Source organism: Myotis myotis, unplaced genomic scaffold (assembly GCF_014108235.1).
Source record: "Myotis myotis isolate mMyoMyo1 unplaced genomic scaffold, mMyoMyo1.p scaffold_m19_p_10, whole genome shotgun sequence".
NCBI classification, from domain to species: Eukaryota; Metazoa; Chordata; class Mammalia; order Chiroptera; family Vespertilionidae; genus Myotis; species Myotis myotis.
This window is the reverse complement of record NW_023416314.1, coordinates 17,204,407-17,228,276: the sequence shown is the minus strand read 5'-3', so window position 1 is coordinate 17,228,276 and position 23,870 is coordinate 17,204,407. Positions and strand designations below refer to the sequence as shown.

The 23,870-nt window shown below is 37.1% G+C and overlaps 1 protein-coding gene and 1 pseudogene across 1 annotated transcript in view; both read right to left on the bottom strand.

Moving 5' to 3' along the window:
• The window catches only part of PGR (progesterone receptor), a 66,039-nt gene that overhangs the window by 37,721 nt on the left and 4,448 nt on the right, over positions 1–23,870 (bottom strand). Inside the window, exon 3 of the mRNA XM_036324606.1 lies at positions 3,636–3,752. Within this exon, the coding sequence (XP_036180499.1) occupies positions 3,636–3,752 (117 nt within the window). The remainder of the gene's footprint in view (positions 1–3,635; positions 3,753–23,870) is intronic.
• Positions 18,159–18,256, bottom strand: LOC118665559 (annotated as a pseudogene).

The following is a 23,870-nucleotide window of genomic DNA, read 5'->3' as shown; positions in this document are numbered from 1 at the left end:
TACTTAGATAGGAGTGCACTACCAAAATTTTAAGACCATTGTGTCAATAAATATATTAGCCACTGGTTATTCATATGGAAAATAAAATAAAGTTATATTCCTGACTCTCTACATCAAAAACAACAACACTTGTAGACAGGTTAAGGACATTGATGTGAAAAACTTAAGCCTTTAGATGATTTTTTTGTAGATTATCTGTATGATTTCAGGTAGAAAAGAATATAAAGGGAGACTATTGACATGTGGGATTATATAAAAATTAGAAAAAGACATCATAAGCAAGGTAAAAAGTCAAGACATAGACTACATGTAACTCACAAAGAATCAGTATGGAGTGTATAGTAATTGTATGAATCACAAGAAAAAGGACAACCCAGTTGAAAATAGCTAATGAATATGAACAACCAGTTCATGGAAGAGGACATCCCTCTGGCAGTTGGACATCCCTCTAGGACTGCTGGCTCCTAACTGCTTGCCTGCCTGCCTGATTGCCCCTAACCCCTCTGCCTGCCTGCCTGATCACCCCTAACCACTCACTTGCCTGCCTGATCACCCCCTAACTGCTCGCTTGCTTGCCTGATCACTCCTAACCGCCTCTGCCTCCACCCCCGCTGCTGCGACTTCGTCTGGAAGGACATCTGGAAGGTCGGTTGGCTGTCTGGTCTAATTAGCATATTATGCTTTTATTATTATAGATAGTACTGTATTACCTAAAGATTCATACACATGAGTTACAAGTATGAAGATATCAAACAGTAATTTAGTAAAGTGATCTGTGAGGGAGAAATGAATCTAATGGGTTCAGGAAAGAACATATCAGAAGCTTCAAAATGTTTGTAATCTCTTATTCTCTATAAAATATAATAACAATTTTAAAAATATAAAAAAACAATCTGATATTAAAAATTGAGCGACAGAGACGTCAGTGTTTATTTTTAAAAATATTTTTAGTGGGCTTAATATATTTTCTAATAATGTCGCAAATTGTTATATTATGAAGAATCAAAAATAGTACCTATTATAGGGCAAATATTAAAACTTTTATATTATGTGAATGGGTATTTTTGGCTTAGGTGAGATTTACATTAATTCAAAAAGCGCTACAAATCAAACATCTTAGACAAAATGATGAACTCCAAAGAATAATTAGCAGCTCTACTGAAGCAAGGGCCCTGCTGCCAACGGTTTGTAAAATTAATTTGAATAAAATGTTCATGAAACGCAATACTTCTAAATCAATAGATCTTTATATTTGTGTCTAATGAAACTAACATATTAATATGTTAAATACTGTATAATTAAACATTTGACTATTTCGTCTACATCCCCAGAAATTTAGGTATTCATTTTGGCCAGAACATGTTTGTATCTTTCAATGGAAAAAATGGGGGGGTTGTCCTATGGTCCAATTAGCCTAGGAAAGTCTCGGTTTACATCTGTTATCCCAATTTTAATTATTGATAGTGTTCCACCTCATTCTCGGCAGTGTCCTGGTTGGGTGACTAATTTTATGGTCACCCCATAAAAGGTGGTTCATTGACTAATTATGCAAGGGAAAAATATTCATAAGATTTCAGGAGAACTGGGCTTCAGGATGGCAACACAGGACCTTGGGAAAGTGATGGGAACACAACAAAACTAAGCACAGAATAACTGGACAGAGATAACTAATTGCTCATATTTCTGACTATTTCCCATTCTGATCTCTGAGGATGGGGCTGTTTAGCTCTGAGTTAAACTCAGCCCTACAATGGAACCAGTTCTGCCCTTACGAGGAAGAAGAAAACTGAAGTCAATTAATACAGCTTTGCACTAAGGAGGTCTTGCTGGCGACGCTGCTCTGATGTTACTTTAGTCCACACCCCTAGTGAAATCCTTCCCTTTCACCCCAGTTCTGAGTTTTCTCTGAAGCGCTCTTCTTCTTGTAACTCTGTATCTTACGGTTTGTCTTGTTTCTGACTGGAACCCGAGTCTCTCTTCTAAATGAACCCCAGGTTATCCGTGACTATGTGTTTCATCATTTTACTTTGCTCATTTTTAATCACTTTTCCATTATAACAGTAGGACGATTAAAACAAATGCAATTATGGATTGGAAGCTACCTCAAGAGATAGCACCCTTCCTCAAAGTGGAAAGCACTATTTGAGACCACTTCCCCTTTTCCTTCTCCAAACACTCTTTCTGTGTCCTAAATATTGTAAATTCCTTTCTCCTTTTCCACTTATAAACTTTCTATTCATTCTTTGAGAATCTCCTCTCTGAAGCTTTTGCCTACTCACTCAGACAGATTAATTTTTTCCTTTTTCTATTTGCTAGCAATGTTTGGTACTTCTCTTAAGTCACTTTTCTGTTTGATAATTATTTTATTATGGATCAGGCTGTACCACATTCAAGGGCAGCAGGGACAGAACTAAGCAGGTACTTCACACTAAAAAAATATTGGCACTAATACACTCTTTTCCAGAAGGTAACACCAACCATTCATAGTACATTAGCTGTGTTTAGGTGGGTATATTGAATATATATTTAAAGTTATTTTTAAACTGTGTTTTAGAAAATTTATAACTACCACACCAAACTTGGAATTGCAGAAACATTGCTTAGGAAATAGCTAAGTGAAATAAATACTATGTTAATAAAAAACGTTTTCAGGAGTGACTCCCCTCCCTGATATTCTCTATTAACTCATCCTGCTTACCATTTTCCACAGCATCTATTATCCTTTGCCATATTTATTTATTGCTCCTCCTCCCCTCTGCCCCTCTACCCCGAATGTAGGCACCACAAGGCCAGGGATTTGGTCCATTTGGTTTGGTGCTATACTCCAGGACTTAAAACAGTACCTGGTAAGTATAAGGGCTCAACATACAGTTACATAAAGAGAATAGGGAGGGGTTGATGGGGAGTGAGAGGGATGGAAATTAATGTTCTGAATTCACAGACTCAGCTTTTGGTCTGGAAGGGGCTTTATGCTCTCATTTTTGGAGGCTGATGCCCAGAACAGGTTGGTGACTTACTCGAGGTCATGCAGGCAATAAATGCAGTGCTAAGACTCCAACTCATATTACACTTAATGTGTGTGCAATATATACACACACACGCATACATATGTGTATATATACACACACATACGTATATATATGTGTATATATATATGTATTTAAATATATATTTAAAAATATATTTTATTGATTTTTTTTCCAAAGAGTGGAAGGGAGAGGGATAGAGACATAGAATCGTCCATAATGATAGAGGAACATCTATTCACTGCTTCCCGCACGCCCCCCCACAGGGGATCAAGCCCGAAACCTGGGCACATTCCCTGACTGGGAATTGAACCAGTGGTCTCTTGGTTCTCCTGGCTTGATACTCAAACTCTGAGTTACACCGGCCAGGCCATAACATATATTTATAAGCAATATAGACAAATGGAGGTTTATTACTTCTCATAAGACCTTAATATGCTGGGAATCTATACAGTTAATGGGATAGTACTGGTTGCTTCATTCGGACAACGATAATCAAGATAGAAAAAGCAAAGAAAGAACAAAGATGAATGAGAAAATTAGAATTTTCTGACCCACAGTTGTATAGGGTACATATCAGTATACTGGTGATGAAAACATCAACATTACCTCCAAGGACCATACCGGCCTGACAGCACTTTCTAAGGCGACATGCTGGGCAGTTTTTCCTGCGGATTTTATCAACGATGCAGTCATTTCTTCCAGCACATAAATAATTATGCTGTCCTAAAGTAGAAAAAGGTAAAAATTATTTACAATGTCTAAAGAGCAATGGAAACTTTCTGCAATGACAACTGGAAAAGAAGATAAGTACACATCAGCAAGTGCATGGCTGTCTCAGCCAGCCTCTTGCTTGCATCACTGAACATGGGTAATGCCCCATGCCTGCTCCGGACTTTACCTGTGCCTGCAGGAGCCTCACTGAGGTGAGCATAGCTTAGAAATACATTTCACGGCTCTTTAAAAATCTTTTCTTCAAGATTTGTGTATCATCAGAATGCCCTTAGACCTTTCTGGCATTTCAAGTTGCTGATAAGCATTAGTTATATAAAACAATCAAACTCTAGTAAACTGCCCGCCCCCCCATTTTTTTTCTAAGATCTAAACATTCAAGGAAACAGATTCAGACTAAAAAAATAAATAAGTCTTTAGACTAATTTTGTATAAGCTTATGTTTAATTCTATTGAAAAATCCTGGAGGTAGCTCACTTTTAAAGGGTCTAATGATTATGAATAGCGTGTAAAGAATGTCACCAATTGTAATGACTTGGTCACCTGGTTTATTTTGGCCAAAGTTTAGAAAACAAGGTGAATAGAAATAATGATAAAGGGAGAACAATTTAAAACAATGAGAAGTACTCAATGAAGGAGAGGACAGAAAAAATATAGAAGAAATATGGATACGTGACCCTGGGATCCTTTTATGTCAGGGAAACTATTTTAACCTCCAAAAGGTCCACAATAGGAATTTAATATCCAACAATGATGATTTTCTAAATCAAGAACATGTGTTCTACTTAATGAGGCATGGAACAATCTAATTTAGACTGAACAAAAATGAAAAAAAAAAACTTGTTAGCTTAGACATGTAAATATTAACTAACTGGATAATTTACTTCTTTGGCACTCCTTATTTTCTGACAAATTCCTATAAAACAGACATGAGTATTTTAATAACATTAGCTTATTTACACTTCTTAAATGTGAAAAATAAATTTTTAATATTAAGGGATTTTCCTATAGTATTTTATATTAGTTGACGTTAAAATCAGATTCACTCTTCTGGCCGAAGTTTGTAGTAAAAGAACACGGTGGTACCTTAAACTTGTGCTTAATCAAGAGAGGGACAGGATATGCTCAAATGGCAAAATGCAAAAGGCCATGTCTATGAGACAGCCAATAACAAAACGGTTCTGGGTATGGGCATTTTTGGCAAAGAACAAGTGATCTTTTCTTAAAAAGATATTCTTCCACGAAATTATGTTCACATATTATACACATACTATTTTATTCTCTATATTAGGAATCCTGAGCTGTGCTGAGAGACTTAAAGAGGCTGACAACTCCAGAATTACAAATTTTTAAGGGAATTTACAGACAGAAGCAGTTTTGGGCAACGGCAAGATGGTACATCTCGCTGAAAAGCCCATGGGGCTTGTTGTAAAGAGCCAAGTGGCACGTGCTAACACAGGTGTTTTGAGCCACATATTATGGACTTATTAAGAGCTGAATAAACCAAAGTAGTAAAGGACTTAATGGCCTCACTTACCAATGTAAGAATAATCCCTTTAGGTGATACAGACCCACCCCTTCCATGGTGAACTGGCAGTAGGCTTGCTTTATAAGATGGCTTGCGTCATGTTAAGTACCAAGAATTCTTTCTTTCTCTCCTTCCCTCCCTCCCTCCCCACTCCCTTCCTCCCTCCCTCCCTCCCTCCCTCCCTCCCTCCCTTCCTTCCTTCTTTCATCTATCTATCTATCTATCTATCTATCTATCTATCTATCTATCTATCCATCTATCATCTATCTATCTATCATTCATCTAAACTGGTTTCTCACCAGAGAAGAGAAAATAGGAAAACAATATTTTCCATCATATATAAAGAACAAACTTAAACAAACAGTGCTCATGGGTGTAATTATGGTTTGAAAGCATACTGTCCTATTCTCTGCTCCTAAGTCACACATACCCAGAAAAAGAGCCTGAAATCTCGACAGCTGGAATGCTGCAGACTTGTCTCATTTCTGCTTCTTAAATGATTTTTAACAGTACCTCCTTCTCCAATGCCTCAGAGAAAGAGTGCACCTTTACCAGGGCTCTTAGTTTCTGTACTCAAAACCATTCTTTCCTGCCTGCTTTCAAATCTTCCCCATCAATTTCCCCTATTCTCTTTGAAAATATTTCTGTCTCTCCCTGTGCAGTGATGTCCTCAAGTTTTTCATTCCAAAAATTCCAGGAGAGAGAGAGAGAGAGAGAGAGAGAGAAAGACAGAGAAAGGAGTTCTGTCTCATTCTAAATTCTCCCGGACTCTATCCCTCTCTTTGTCATCTAAGTTGTTGAAAAAGTCATCTTCACTTGACTTTCTAATTACCCAACCTTCTTTACTCCTCAGCACACTGTAATTTAGTTTATAAAGTGGCCACTCTTCACTATCCTTATATCATGGCTTAACATCACCAAAGGCTTCTTCATTCCTAAATACTGTGGATTTTTTCTTGACATTCCATATAACTTGCCACTGGCAGTTTCTCTCCCCACCTGCCCCCTTCCTTTTTTGGAGGGTTGAGGAGGAGGGCAGGACTCTTATGACTCTTCATCTGTCTTTCCAACCGTGCCTTCTAAGTTCCCTTTGCCAATCACCCTTCCTTTGCCCCTCCTTTTATGTTGTATTCCACTCTTATACACTGTGTGGGTAGTTTCATCATCTTCTCATGGCTCCTCTCATCCTGAGCTCCGACCATCTCTCTGCAGGTAGGTCAAAATCAGTATATACAAAAAAGAATGTAGCAATTATCTGGTTACGTTTTTTAATTAATAAATTGTATCAGAAGCATTTTGTACCCAATTTAGGAAATTCAAAACAGAAAATTATCTACAATCTCATTAGCATGCCACTATTTTCGTTTTCATGTTTCCTTCCAATCTATCTGTACAGGGTACATAATACCTATTTTTTAATATTTGTTAAGTGAATGTACAGTTTCACAAAATCCCATTCATTCAACAAGTATTTATTTTTTGTCAAATATGTCCCAACACTGTTTTTTTTTTTTAAAAATAATCCCTTTTATCTACTTGAAATGCCATTACAATTGCTAATACTGCCTATTGAACATGCCCCGAAGTAAAGAAAACCATAGCAGCAATAAATGCTGCATCCAGATTGTCATGTCTAACATTTACTTTTTTAAAAAAAATATATTTTATTGATTTTTTACAGAGATGAAGGGAGAGGGATAGAGAGTTAGAAACATCGATGAGAGAGAAACATCGACCAGCTGCCTGCTGCACACCCCCTACTGGGGATGAGCCCGCAACCAAGGTACATGCCCTTGACCTGAATCGAACCTGGGACCTTTCAGTCCTCAGGCCAACGCTCTATCCACTGAGCCAAACCGGTTAGGGCACATTTTTATCTAAAAGGAGCCAGGGTGGCCCTAACCGGTTTGGCTCAGTGGGTAGAGCATTGGCCTGCGGACTGAAGGGTCCCAGGTTCGATTCCGGTCAAGGGCATGTACCTTGGTGCAGGCACATCCCCAGTAGGGGGTGTGCAGGAAGCAGCTGACCAATGTGCCTCTCTCATCGATGTTTCTAACTCTCTATCCCTCTCTCTTCCTCTCTGTAAAAAATCAATAAAATATATTTTTAAAAAATAAATAAAAGGAGCCAGGGTGTATGGTAACTGGGAACATGAGCCCCTTCCCATGCCCAACTCCTCCTTCACCCTGTGGAAATATAGTGAAGGCCACCTATAAGCGGACTGTGAGACCTCGGCAGTGACTCGGTCTAAGAAAGGCCATAGAGGAACTGCTTCTAGATGTGAACTTGGATTGTAAATGGCCAGTGTTTTGATCTTACACAGCTTGCTCATGGGCGATCTGCCTCCCACCCCGCTACTGGCCCTGTTTTACTGTTTTCTGTACTCTATAAAACCTTGTCTTGGGAAAGTCTGGCTGGCAGCAAAACAATAGCACTGGTCAGCAGCCCCTAATGTCACCCATTAGCAGGCCAGATGAGACTTAACCGGACAACTTCACTGACAGCAGCCAGTGCGGCATTAAACTTCACTGGTCGGCCACCACCAGACAGCACCTAAGTCCTAATCCTCAGGTTTTTCTGGGACCTCAGCACTTTGCATAAGACAGGGCTCCTTGGGGACATGGCTGGGACTGGAAATGGACAAGCTGAGCTTGGGTTACTTTGTTGTGCTAGAATTTGGTGTTATTGAGAGCTAATAAAATTGTCTGAGACACACTGACCAAAGATAAGACAATTTGAACATTAAAAATAATTTAGTTTAAACGATTAAAACACACTGAGTATATAAAAAACCATGAGTACATATAATATGTAAGAAAAAAAAAGGAAAGAAACAAAATGAATTAATTCACTAGAAACTATTGGAGGCTACTAAGGTACAAACTCACTACTTTAAAAATTGATAAATAAAGGGAGACAATTAAATATCTAATAAGCCTTCCAGCCAAAATTATATTTTAAGATTATCAAATTACTTTTGGAAGAGAGAAAGAACTATTAAAAAAAAAAAGATTTATAGCCGATAAAATTAGAAGGAATAGTAGAAAATCATCCTTTTGGAATCCTTAATGAAATGACCTCTACTTGTCAAATCTGAAAAGACAATTAAAGTACTCCTCCGTTTTCCAAATAGACATCTGTGTGACACATTTTCTTCATATGCTTCAACCAAAATAAAATATTGCAAAAGATGAATGTAGACGAAGGTATGAGACACAGCTGCATTCTATTAAGGCAGACATTAAATGACCTATAAAAATGTAAAACATGTCACTTTTGTCATTACATTTTTTGGTTTGAAAAATTAACATCTAATAAGTTTGCTTGTTTTAAATGAGTTAATAAAAGGTTTCAAAATTTATGTTTTAATTTCTCATATGATAAATATTGATATAATCCAAATAACAACTCATTAGGATCCTAATAATTTTTAAGCATATAAAGGGTACATGAGACCAGATATTTTAGAACTATTAGCCTGTGTAAGATTCTTATCAAAACGTTTAATTTAAGTCTAATAATGTGGGAAAAGTCAGATATCCAGATTGTGGGGAATTCTACATAACAAATGGCCTAAACTCCTCATAAAAATTTCAATATCAAAAGACAAAAAATGGTGAGAGGTCTTGTTAGATTAAAGAAGACTAAAGACCAAAAATACATAGTTCTTGACTGGCTCCAGCATGAAAAAATAACCTATACAAGATATTTTGGGAACAAATGGGTAAATTTGAATTCTGGCTATAATAATAGGTAAAATTATTGTATCAATGTTGAATTTGGGGGTATGATGATATATTGTGATTATAACAGAATGTTCTTGACTAGGAGATACATTTTGAAATCTTGAGAGGTGAAATTTGATGTCTACAATTTTCACATAGTTAAATATAGATACTCATCTTACTATTTATTCAAATTTTGTGCATGTTTTCTAGAAGCCAAAGTATTCTAAAGACAGAATAACATAAAGTTTTCACTCAAATTCTAGTTCCATCACTAACTCAACCTTGAGAAAAGTATCTAAGTCTTAGTTTATCCACCTATAAAATGGAAATAAAGATAAACACTATAGTATAATTAAATGAGTCTAAATTAGATAAAATATTCAGCACACTGAATATTGTAAAAACATAGCTTGAAATTGTCATCAATTTGCCCGTTTTCTTTCATTGTGTGGTAACTCTTTAAATCTGAACTCTACATACTGATTTTATGTTCTACTCTTTATGGCTTCCCATATAGATTTTAACTCAGCTACTGCATTTTTTGACTTTTATTTTAGTATTTTCTCATCTCATACATCTACATTTTCATCTCATCTAGTTGTTTCCTATGACACTCATTCTTGTTTCTCAGACACTGTCATCTTTTTAAAAAAATATTTTTATTGATTTCAAAGAGGAAGGAAGAGGGAGAGAGAGATAAAAACATCAATGATGAGAGAGAATCATTGATTGGCTGCAACCCAGGCATGTGCCCTTGACCGGAATCGAACCTGGGACCCTTCAGTCCACAGGCTGAGGGTCTATCCACCGAGCCAAACTGGCTAGCGCAGACACTGTCATCTTTTGTTTTCATACCTCAAATTAGACTATTACCCAGAGTTTTCTTTTGTTTCTTTTACAAAATCAAATTTAATTATAATTTTCCCTAAAATCACATCTACATATCACGGACAGAGTAGTGAAATCAAACAACTACACAATATCTAATGGGGGACAATCTCTGTTAAATGAGACAGGCAGTTTGGTATGTTTCCAGACATTCAGCTGGAACTTAGAATGAGCTGAGTGGGTGTGGAGGGTCAGAAAATGGAATGAGAGAGGAAAGAGCCAATTTTTAGGACCCTGAATGTGGCCTGGATTGTCTGAGAAAACTAGTAAGGTTAGAGCTGACAGAGCCAGGGAGAACAGTAGTGAAAAGGAAGTTCAGAGAGTAACAGGGCTCAGGTCCTGAAAGGGCCTTGGAGACCACTGTGAACACTGATTTTTCTCTGAAAGAAACATAGTGCCATTGCAGAGTTTTGAGCAGAGAAGTGAGATGATAGGCATATACTTTAATACTTATCACTTTGGCTTCTAGGTTGAGTATAGACTCTAATAGGGCAAAGGTGGAAATGAGACCTGTTAAGAGGCTGTTGCAGTAAATCAAAAGGAGAATAATTGTGGTTTGAATCAAAGTGGTCAGTGGAGGTGGTGATAAGAGGTCAGATTCTGGATATATTCCAAGTAGTTTGTAGAATCATACCATGTGACATTCCAATATTTAAGTCTTCTTTTAAGTCCTCCTCAAAGTTACTACTCAAAATTATTTCCTCTTCTTTCTTCCTTTCCTCTCTGTTGAATTTAACTTCTTTTTTGATTGTGGAGCAGTTTCTCCTCTATCCTTCCTAAAGCTAGTCCTACTGCTGTCTTTATAGACAAAACAATGCTCTGGAGATCTCTTCTGAACTCTCTCCTAATTATTTACATATCTCTTAAGTTGTAAAACACCAAATTGTATGCAGCATCTAACTAGTTACACCTATACTTCTAATTATATATTTAGCTAATGAGTAGGCATTTAGGGGAGATAAGGGACTGCATACAAAAATTAAAAAGCCCACACAACCTTAAGAAAATTTCACATACTACTGAGTAAGGAGGCATGTAAGACACTGTCATCAAGACACATGTATGAAACATGAAAAATTACAAAATTTTATCAATATGGTTATTTTAATCACTGTGCTACTCTGATGTAAGATTATGACTTTTTACACATATGTAAATGTTCTCCCCCCCCCCTTATATTTATGCAATTTATTCTTTCTTTTGAGTATAGCAATCTGCCCTTAAGTCGACAGGAGGAGGCTGGACCCAGTGCATGTAGGGAGAAGGCTGGTCTTGAAGAGGAGCACAGATCTCTAGAAACAAGAGGAAAAGTCAAGGATGGGTCATATGCCACATGAGAACATGTGGTGGTAGCAGTTTCATGACGTTTTCTCAGAAAATTAGGAAGGAAATTATCAGCTGAAAGTGGGGGTGGGCGAGCACTGGAAGGCTTAAAAGGAAGAGAAGGTGGGAGATAGTCATTCAGAAGCCATGGACAATGAATGAGGGGCCTGTCTGCAGCACAGACTACTTAGTCACCATGATTGTTTTTCAATTCCACCTTTTCCCCTGAAATTCAGCTAGCAAATTTCAACCCTCCCTGATGTAAATCAGCTTTCATTACAAATAAATAGGACAAAAGAAACACCAGATAACAAATAAGGCGCAATGCAATGAATAAGAGAGAACCTTTGTACATGGATTTTTATTTAGGAACCCTCAAAGGAGGCTTCGAAACACTTTTCATTAGGTTAAGTGAAATTTGTGAATAACTAAATTGAGTACCACATGACCTTACACATTGCTGAAAAAAATGCTAGAGGTTTACCTTCAGGTTCTAAGAACCACGTGATTAAAAGAGTTTACAATAATGGTTTCACATAATTATTAGCCAGTATCTTTAGGAAAACATATTCTTAGAGCAAGGCTCATCTTTTATGATAATGTATATAAATCCATATTTCAAAATGACCTTGATAATTTTTCATTTTTTCAATTTGCCGATAGATCTGATTACCTTGTTTACTAGGAGAGCTCTACATCTGGCTAATGAGTAACTATTACTAGAGATAGGAGATATTTCAGCTCTTCTATTTTTCTTGTTTACTATGCTTAATTTAATTGATATTATCTTCAACTGCGATTCTTGGCCATATATAAGGGAGGACGACTTTGCTCTCATCAGTGCCTCTGTGCTATGGAACCTGGGCACTGCCATTAGGAGGCCTTGCACTCTATAAGCAATATATGCCCTGATGCATTGAGAAACTGTTCCAGGACAGGTATCATTGATATCAATGATTCATTCCTTACTTTTGAATAAAAATAAATGTAAACACCACCTTCTTCATTTCCCCACAGCAACAATAACACAAGCTGCTTATGTGAAGTGAAAATTCACTTAAGGTTTGGAAGTAGCTGGAGGTAATGAAAACATAAGGCAGTAAAATAATTCCAAAGTTGTTGTCAGACATCACCATTCCTAGAGATTTACCAATCAGTCCCTGCAATAGGGAATTTCTCTTATTTCCCCTCAAGCCTTTGCCCCTTACTTTGTTGTTAGACTGTCTATTTCCTACTCTGCCTCAGCTGACAACCCTCTGATTTATGTTACAATTATACACAGAGAGGTTCAGTTCTTCACACTTACACCCTCCCACAACCCAAAGTGGGCTCTGGCCTGACTTTGGATAAAGAAACATTCACTGGAATGCTCTGCTTAACAAAAGATCAGCCATTGTGGTCTCCACTGTTAACAACACGAACACTGCCACAGACTGAAATTTAAAATTTTTAATCTAATGCTTATACAAGATTCATACTTTTCCCCTCCACTCTCTAATAAGTAAACACCAGAGTTGACTGCTCCCTAGTCTATGCTTCCAATATGTAGCTCATTCCTTCTATGAATATTAATAGGCTGTATATTAATATTGTGTTTACATTTCTTTCTCCAAAAGTTTTTCATTTGACTTATTCACGTGACTTATTCATTTCTGAGTCTTAATATTGAACACAAATCCTTGGATAAAGAAATTACTGAATATAAGTTTTTGGTTTTGTTTTATGAATAAATAAATGAACAAACAAGTGAGTGGACTAACAGAGCAGAACTTCTCCCAAAAGTTTTATTATGCATAAAAGATTATATTATTTCAATATTCTGGTGAGTTTCTTAGGTAGACTATAATATATACAACTTAAAATTAAACTACACCTCATAAGCCATGGATCAGCTCTATAGGTGTTCTCTCTGATTCATGTAATTGTTCAAATCCATGTTGCATGGTGCTCTGGGAATAATCCTCTCTAAATATTACTTTCAACATCAACCCTGTTGATAAAATAATGGTAAAATAATCATGTGCTTCCTACTTCTTTGGTCAAAGAAGTAGAAAATACACCATCTACATTCCCCACCCCCCAAAATTTGTTTGTGGCACTTTCATTACCCTACACAACTTGGTTTGATCTACCCACTGAACCCATTTCTCTTGGCTACCACCCAGGCTCAATTCCTTAGTGTGCTGTCCCCATACTGGTCTCATGACCTCCTAGTTTCCCTGCCTTAATCCTCCCTCTACACTACTGATATATTAATTTTCCTAAAGTACATATTAAATATGTCATCAAAGTGCTCAAAAATCTTTAGGGGCTTCTCATTCTTTTCTCAGTTAATTGCTAAACATGGATTTGAACACATTGTGTCATTTCACATTTTTTCCCACATTCTATTTAATAATAATTTTCACTATTCCTTTATAGCAAGGATAGCTTTTTATTGGAAGAAGGTGGTGTTACTGACCCCTTTGAAAATCTTATGAGAGTGAGCACCCCAGAAAAAACACACAAAAATTTCATATACAAATTAGAAGGGATTCTCAGATCCCTGACCATGATGCTCCATGCTTTAGCTAAATTGTACTTCAACTCATTCCATAATTTTTGTTTATAAAAGCCATTATTACACCTCTTGCTATTAAAATCATCACCTCATTCTCAGTAGTCCGTTTAACATGTTACTTTCCCACAAAAACGTTTTTTGGCCTCCTTAATATGATCTTTATTTCTTTCAAAATCCAAACCACATTCACTTCATATTACCTATGTTATATTTACTTATGGGGTTGTATTATTTCCCTGATAAAATTTAAAAGTCTATGAGATTAGGTGTTATGGCTTATTTATCTTTTGTAGCCCTCTGCAGAACCCAGCATGCTAGTAAAAGCATAGTAAGAATAAATGACAATAACTTCTTACTAAACATTTATTGTAGTTTTCTGGGCTGCTACATTGCAAAACTCCAGCAGACACCATGCTCAACACAGTCTATGAATTTATTTCTTAATACATGTCCAAATTTCTTAGCTAAAACTTTTTGGACCGGATATGTTTCAGAATTCAGAATTGTTTAGATTTTAGAAAGATGACACTGGGGTGCCTGGTCATCCTGGGTGAGGGGATGAGGGCCGTTTGCAGGCTGGCCACAGCCCCTTCAGGGAGGGTGGTCCTACTGGGGTGCCTGGCCAGTCTGGGTGAGGAGCTGACGGCCATTTTCAGGCTGGCCAAGCCCCCCAGTGGGGACCCTCACCCCATGAAGGTGTGGCCAGTCTGGGTGAGGGGCTGATGGCTGTTTGCAGGCTGGCCACAACTCCCAGCCACCTAAGCTCCCAGTGGAGGCTGGCTGGAAGCATGTATCTGGGATTTATTTGTCTTGTATAATTGAAACTTTGTTGCCATGAGCGGAGGCCACAGCCGGCTCAGGGCTGGCAGGAAGCTTGGCTTCCTCCATCACCCAGGCAACCAAGCCTCCTTCTTGCTCCAGCTCCATGGCTGCCAGCCGCCATCTTGGTTGGGTTAATTTGCATATAGTCACTCTGATTGGCTGGTGGGCATGGCTTAGGGCATAGTGAAGGTACGGTCAATTAGCATCTTTGTCTTTTATTAGTGTAGATATCTTCTCACGGGCCCAAATATTAATCACAGAAATCATGATGGAAGGGATTGTTGGATAATTTTGTAGACTACAAAAGATGGAAAAAGCCTTTTAGAGTTCTAAATACAGAAAAAATAATTCAAAAATTTGTCATGGAAATCTGAATTTTCAAACAGAGTGTACTTCCAAGGAAGGAAAGTTAAAGAGGATAAACATAATGATAAAGGGGTCAATTTTCCAAGAAGACCTAATAATCCTTAATATGTATGTATCTAAGAACAGAGCATTAGAATTTTGTGAGGCAAACTCTTATAGAACTTCAAGGAGAAATAGATCAATCCACTATTATAGTAGAGATTTTAGCACCTCTGTACCAGAAATGGACAGGTCTACCAGGCAGAAAATCAATAAGGACTAGCTGAACTCAAAAACACCATCAACCAATTGGATATAATTGACATCTTTATACTACTTCATCCAACAGCAGCTCAATATACATTCAACTCAAGCTCATATGCAATATTCACCAAGAAAGACCACATAGACCACAGAACATACTAAACATATTTAAAGAATAAAAATCATACAATGTCTGCTCTCAGACTATAATGGAATTAAACTAGAAATGAATAATAGAAAGTCAACTAAAAAAACTTCTCAAAATATGTGAAGCTTTAACAACTTATTTTTAAATAACACATGGGTTAAAGAAGAAATATATCAGGAGACACTTAAGCATATTTTGAATGAAATTAAAATGAAAAGACAAGTTATCAAAAGTTGTGCTAGACAGCAAAAACAGTACTAAGTGAGAAATTTACTTTACCAAATGCATATATTAGAAAAAAATCTTAACTTAATCAACTTAGGAAACTGGAAAAAAGAAAGAGCAAATTAAGCCAAATAAAATGGAAGAAAATAAATATTAAAAATTGGATCAGAAATCAATGGAATAATAACCAGGATATCAATAAAGAAAATAAAAGCAAAAGCTGGTTCTTTGAAAGATTAATAAAATTGATATGTCTCTAGCCAGGCTAATTATGAACAAAAAAGATGGAAGACACAAATTACTACTATCAGAAATGAAAGAGGAGATATCACTACAGATCCTATGAACATTAAAAGGATAATATGGTCAAAAGAGATTAAAAATGGCAGCAAAGTAAGTGGAAGCTACTGACATTCTCCTAGGACCAAACTGTAAATACAACTAAAATACAGAAAAACCACCCTGAAAAAAATCAACTGAAGCCTAGCTGGAGAGAACCCTGATAACCAAGGATGGAAAGTGGAGACCGCATAGCGACCCGTGGGAAGGATGGAGGCGCAAAAGCGTTGGCCAGGCTCCCACAGGCAGCAGCTAAAAGTCTGGAAGGATATCTCAGCTATGGGGGGTTCCGACTGAGACCTCTTGGGTCTAAACCCCAAGCTGGGCTCCCCAGCCCAGAGAACCAGAACTGAGAAAGGAGCCCACAGAACATCTGGCTGTGGAAAGCAGCAGGGTTGCTGTCTGCCAGCCAGAAACAGCTAGAAATGCAGACAACCTTTTAAAGGACCAACTCACAAAATTTCATGTGCAGCCAATCACCTTGGGCTCTAGCAGAGGGAGGGCAGAGTGGACTGGAGCTTTGTGAGGAGAGTCCAGGGTTTGGGACTCTGGGGTTGGAGCTCAGAGGGCAGACACCTCTGTTTCCTGTGCTGAGTCATCCCCTCATACAGCTGAGGACATCTTTCTCCACAGACCTTTGCTGTCCAGGTGGTTTTTGCCTGGAGGAAAGGCAATTAACCCAACCTTTTGGAAGACTTCTCACCCCACCCTGTGGTCTATAGCCTAAGGCAAATTAAGACTCAGAATAAGAATCAGACTGTAGGCAGAGGTGGATCTCTGGAGACTTTGAGATTTTGCCTATCTTCTGGTGCACAATTTGGTCCTTCCTAAAAGCACCCAGCCCCAGCAGAGGGAGGCACAACCTGTGGATTGCTCATAGCTTCAAACAGGGGACTCAAGGCCAGTCAGAATTAGCATCTGGCATTTTCCTGCACTAGAGATTGGGAAGTGTAGCACGTCTACCTAATATATAGACACAAACCCAAGCAGGCAAAAAAAAAAAAAAAAAAAAAAAAAAGACAAAACAAAAAAACAACAAAAGACCAAAATGAGAGAACAAGAGAATTCTCCAGAAGAGCTAAATAAAATGGAGATGAGAAATTTATCAGATATAGAGTTTAGAATAATGATAGCGAAGGTGCTCAATAGCATGAGAAAAGATATAGTAACTATGAAAAAAGACCTGTTGGAAATAAAGAATGACATAGCACTAATAAAGAACACATTGGAAGGAATACACAGCAGATTAGGGGAAGCTGAGGACTGGATCAGTGAATAAGAAGATGGTAGAAAATATCATTCAACCAGAGAACCAAAAAGAAAAAACAATTCAAAAACAGGAAGACAGTTTAAGGCAGAGGTTCTCAACCTGTGGGTCGTGACCGCTTTGGGGGTCGAATGACCCTTTCACAGGGGTCACCTAAGACCATTGGAAAACACATATATAATTGCATATTATTTTTGTGATTAATCACTATGCTTTAATTATGTTCAAGTTGTAACAATGAAAATACATCCTGCATATCAGATATTTACATTACGATTCATAACAGTAGCAAAATTACAGTTATGAAGTAGCAACGAAAATAATTTTATGGTTGGGGGTCACCATAACATGAGGAACTGTATTAAAGGGTCGCAGCATTAGGAAGGTTGAGAACCACTGGTTTAAGGGATCTGTGGAATAACATGAAACATATCAATATTTACATAATAGGTATAAAAGAAGAAGAAAGTGAGCAAGGGATAGAGAATGTGTTTCAAGAAGTAATGGCAGAAAACTTCCCTAACTTGGTGAAGAAAAAAATCACACAAGGTCAGGAGGCACAGAGAGTCCCAAGCAAGAAGAATCCAAACAGGCCCAAACAGAGACACATCAGTGGGTAGCTAAATCTCTGATATCTCTCATAGCAATATGTTTACAGATACATCTCCTAGGGCAAAGGAAACAAGGGAGAAAATAAATAAATGGCACTCCATCAAAGTAAAAAGCTTCTGCACAGCAGAAGAAACCATCAACAAAACAAAAAGGGAGCCCACTGTATGGGAGAACATATTTGGCAATGATACATCTGTTAAAGGTATAATATCCAAAATATATAAAAAACTCATAAAACTTTTTTTTTCTAGAATAGAGAAAAGGGTTATAACACACTATGGCAGGTACCCACTCCTTAATGGGTCTGAGGACAGATGACAGACAACCCATTCCATCTAGGAGCTGGGAAGCCTATGTTTCTGATCTGGGCAATAGCGGGGGCACTTACTGCCCACGCCAGGGAATCAAGACCAGCAGATTCTCTCCGAGAACTGTAGCAAGAACTCATAAAACTTAACAATTGGAAGACAAACAATCCAATTGAAAAATGGGCAAACAACCTAAATAGACTCTTCTCTAAAGGGCATAGATAGATGGCCAAGAGACATATGAAAAATGCTCAAAGTCACTGATCATCAGAGAGATGCAAATTATAACAACAATGAGGTATCACCTCACACCTGTCAGAATGGCTACCATCAACAAATCAATAAATGACAAGTGCTGGCAAGGACTTGTAGAAAAGAGAACCCTAATACACTGCTGGTGGGAATGCAGACTGGTGCAGCTGTTATGGAAAACAGTATGGAGTTTCCTCAAAAAATAAATATGGAACTGCCATTTGACTCAGTGATCTCACTTCTAGGAATATATCTTAAGAGACCCGAAACACCAATCAGAAAGAATGTATGAAACCCCTATGTTCATAGCAGCACAATTTACAATAGCTAAGATCTGGAAACAGTCCGAGGGCCCATCAGTAGGTGAGTGGATAAAAAAGCTGTGGTACATTTACACCATGGAATACTATGCAGCAGTAGAAAAGAAGGATCTCTTCCCTTTTGAGACAGCCTGGAAGGACCTGGAGAATATTATGCTGAGATAAGACAATCAGAGAATGACAAGGATCACATGATCTCACTCATGTGCAGAATCTAATGAACAAAATAAGCTGATGAACAAAACCAGAGACATGGAAGTATGGAACAGACTGTGGAATCTCAGATGGAAGGTGGGGGAGGATGGGTGGAAGGGAAAAGATCAAACCAAAGAACTTGTATTAATACATGCATAACCCATGGACACTGATAACACAATGGTGAAGATCTGGGGGGTGGGGGTCAGAGGCCGCTACAGGGGGTCAGTGGGGGGAAAAGAGGGATATATGTGATACTTCCAACAACGATAATTCTTTTTAAAAAAGGATAATATAGTAATAGTATGAACACTTCTATGCTTACATATTTGATAACTGATAAAAGGAACCAATGCCTGAAAGAGATGACTTGCCAAAACTCATGCAAGAAGAAATAGACAATCTAAAGAGGCCCATATCTATTAAGTTGAGTCAATAACTTTTCACAATCTCTTTCAAAAGATACAAACAGAGCGAATATTTCTGAATTCATTCTATGAGACCAGCATTACCCTAATACAAAACCAGGTAAAGACTTTACAAGAAAACTCCAAACCAGTATCTTTCATAAACATAAAGGCAAAAATCCTTAACAGAATATTAGCACACAGGATCGAAAAAATTATAAAAAGAATTATATACCATGACCATATGGGATTTATCCCATGTGTGCAAAGCTGGCTCAACATTTGAAAATCAATGAATTAGCTGGCCAATGTGGCTCAGGGATTCAGCATAGACCTATGAACTAAGAGGTTGTGGTTCGATTCCCAGTCAGGCACAGGTCCAGGTGGGCTCCATCCCCAGTAGTTGGGGTGCAGGAGGCAGCCGATCAATTATTCTCTCTCATCATTGATGTTTCTATCTCTCTCTCCCTCTTCCTTCATCTCTGAAATCAATAAAAATACATTTAAAAAATATCAGTGAATGTAATCTATCATATCAACAAGCTAAAAAGAAAAAAATCATGTGATCATATCAATAGATGCAGAAAAAGCATCTGACAAAATCCAACTCGCTAATGATAAACGCAGTAAACTAGGAATAGAGGGAAACTTCCTTAACTTGATTAAAAAAAAATTTACAAAAAAAAAAAAAAATCCTACAGCCAATGCCAAACTAATGGTAAGAAACAAGCAGTTTCCTCTTTAGATTATGAATAAGGTAAGAATGTCCCCTCTTGCCACTCATTTCAACATTATAGTGGAAGTCCTACTAATATAATATGTCAAGAAAAGGATGTAAAACGTATATTCAGTGGAAAAAAAACATAAAACGGTTTTTGTTTGCAGAGGACATGATTGTCTATGTAGAAAATATGAAAGAAGTGACAGAAAAACAAACCCACCTTCTGGAATTAATAAGCTAGGTGGCAGGATATAAAACTATTATGTAAAAGTAAGTAACTTTTTATATACCAGCAACAAGCAAGTGGAATTTGAATATAAAAACACAATATCAATTCCATTAGCACTCCCAAATATAATAGGTATAAATGTAACAAAATATGTACAAAATCTATATGAAGAAAATCCAAAATTCTCTGAATGAAATAAAATAAATAAATAAATGGATAGTCCATGTCCATAGATAGGAAGATCAATATTGTAAAAGTGTTAGTTCTTCCCAATATGATTTATAGACTCAATGCAATCCCAATCAAAATGCCAGAAAATTATTTTATGGATATTAAGAAGCTGAGGTAAAGTGTATATACAGAGGCAAAAGATTCAAAATAGCCAACACAATACTGAAGAAGGAGAGTAAAATTGGAAGACTGACACTACCTGACTTCCAGACTTACTATAAGCTGCAGGAACCAAGACAGTGTGGTATGGGTGAAATAGTAAACAAATATATAATTTCTGTACAGTTTCCTCTATGGTCTACAGATAATGGAGTCTCTCTAAATTTTGAAAGGCTTTTACCACAGTCCCCAGCTTCTGACAGAGGAATCAGTTCTCTTGTTGTCCAGGCAATTGCATATGCATCCTAGCTGAGAGAATGTCACTTTCCTCAACTATATTATAAACTCTACTGAAACTGCAGCTCACCAGCTCTGTCCTGTTTTACTGCTATTGCAACCAGCATCTAGCATAGTGTCTGGCATATGGCAGGTGCTCCACAAATATTTGATTAATTAATACATGAACAAAAAAGATGAATTGAGAGGACATTATACTAAGTGAGATAAGGTAGACAGAAAAAGACAAATACCAGATGATATCACATATATGTGAAATAAAAAATAAGAAATAAATAAGGTCAAGTTCATAGAAACAGAGAGTAGAAAAGTGGCTGCCAGGGTCGGGTGGGGGAATTGGGAGAGGTTGGTAAAACTTTCAGTTACAAGATGAATAAGGTCTTAAGAACTGATGTATAACGTGATAGCTATAGTTGATTATAATGTACTGTATAATTAAAATATGCTAAGAGAATAGAGCTTTAATGTTCTTTCCTGAAAGAAAAAAAAAGGAAATATGTGAGGTGATAGATGTGTTAATTAACTTGATAGGGGATGGCTTTTACTATATATATATGTATATGTATGTGTATATATATTATATATAGTTATATATATAATTATCATGTTTTCACTTTAAATATAATTTTGTCTATTATACCTAAGTAAAATTAGAAAAAAGGAGACTAATAAGATGATCTAATTTAAAATCCATCAATACTTACTTAGCTTAGTATCTTCTAAATAACATCTTTCAACTGTGTTACAATATTTGTCCAACAATATTCCATGAAATGTATTCACTACAAATGCTGTTACAGTGTTAAGCAACCAAAGAATAAGTGCTTGGCATCAGTTATGATGATTGGTTTATTTAGCAAACAATTATTTATTGAATGTTTAGTATATTTCTAGCATGGCACCAGTCTCAGTGCATAGACAGGTAATCCAATGAGAAATTATCCTTTCCTTCTTAATACCAGGTCACACTAGCCTGCATTTGTAAGACCAACAGGTCATTATGACTTCCCTCCTTGAAAAGTCTCAAGGCAATTCTTAACCACTTACTTCCTGGTTCACTCCAAGTCTTAGTAAAGGAATGCAATGAGCAATTCAACCTATTGCTTTTTGACTCTTATTTTTTAGCTTAGAACAAGTCATCTCTCCCCCATATTCCCACTTTTTTGAGTGGTTTCCTTTTTTCTCTGCCTCTTCTCTCTTTTATCTCATACTAAGGAAAGCCGCCCAGTTTTCCTGGGTGACTTTTCCATGGGCTTTATCATCTCCCACTCCTAACTTGGAGGACAGGTGAGGAAACAGACTCTTGGTCCCTGACTATGTCTTCTCATTGCTGCCTTAAATGTGAAGTTACTATCACCCATCCATTTATATCACTTACTTCTAATCACCCCTGGTTTTGCATTATTCTTTAATATTCACTTTTACCTTCCTGGATGTATCACTTGACTCACATCTTTTCTTCCAACCATTTATTGTTTTCTTCTTTGAAATATAAACTACATTTGCTATTATGGGAAAGAAAGTATAGTGGTTAAGAGCACAGATTCTGGGGTCACACCATTTGGGTTTGAATCCTGACTAACATTTTAACTATGATTAAGGCAATTTAACATCTCTGTGCCTTCGTTTTCTCATTTGTAAAGTGAGTAATAATAATATCTACATTATAAGGATTACATGAGTTAAGACCCATACAGCACTTAAATAATTACTGGCACATTAGAAAGCACTCTAAAATGCCATTATCATGATGACCCTTGGCAATATTAATATCCAAATTTTAACTACTGACTTTCAACTTCTGGACATATTGGCATCCACACATAGTTCTACCTTGCACCAACTAATTTACTCCAAGATTTCAAATGTATTTCTCTCTAAGTATAAAAATCCTTCCTTAGCCTTCTCACTCTTGAAAACTCCCAGAACCTTTTCTTTTGCCTTAAAACACTAATTCTCTCCAGATTATTCCAAACATTAGCAACCTAACTTGGCAAGCTTTAACTCTCATAATTTCCTAATATGAGTCTTAATTAGTCTAATCTTAATCTCTTCTCTCTTCTTTGGAGACATACACTTAAAATCTTTCAATGCCCAGAGATTGATAATCTTACTTGTCCTTTAGTAACTAAATTTCTATCTTCCAGGAAGCCCTTTCCTACCATTTTAGAACATACACATTCCATCTTGCGACCACCTTCCCTCCTGCTCAAACACACAAACTCACAAACCTCACGAGTCGTGCGTACTTTTCAGATTTGCTTACCTGGGCATTTAGTGAGAATCTCTCTTTGACATGCATATATGTTACCTCCTCCACACTGTTATTAGCTCCTTGAAGGTAAAAACACCACCAACTGAAGCTGACAATACGCTAGGCATTCTTTTAAAGCTACATTTATTGACTCATTTAATCCTTATAACGACCCTAAGAAGTAGCTACTGTTATCCTCATTTTATATCTAAGGCAGAGAGAGGTGAAGTCAAAAAAACACCTCTGGCACAGATCTAAACATAAGGTGTATATATTTGCTGAGTGAATGCACTTACTCATAGTTTTATAATCTTGCTTTAGTTCCATGAATGAGGTATCAACATTTATCCCGAGTCCCTCTTTGTAAATATTGCCAAATAAAGGCGCTTCATTTCTACTACTCAAGACTGAAATAGGGCATGCCAAAAGTAGGGGTCCAACAAATGCTTTCTAAGCGTAAATTTGGGAAGGCATCCTTCTATGGTTTTGGATGCTAGTCTGATAATAATGGTATGAAAGCATTTGTAATTTAGTTAGGGAGCACTTGGTTCTATATGTACTTTTTGAAGTAACTTCCAAGGATTCCGTAGCACTTATCATATATCTACTTGTGCACACAATCTCTGAAAAAGAAGCATTGCAAGTAAAGAATATCTAAGCTATGTTGACTGACAGTCTGCTATTAACTACCTGTGTGCCCTTTTGGAAACTCAGATTTATGCGGGATTTCTTATCTGTAAAAAGAGGAAT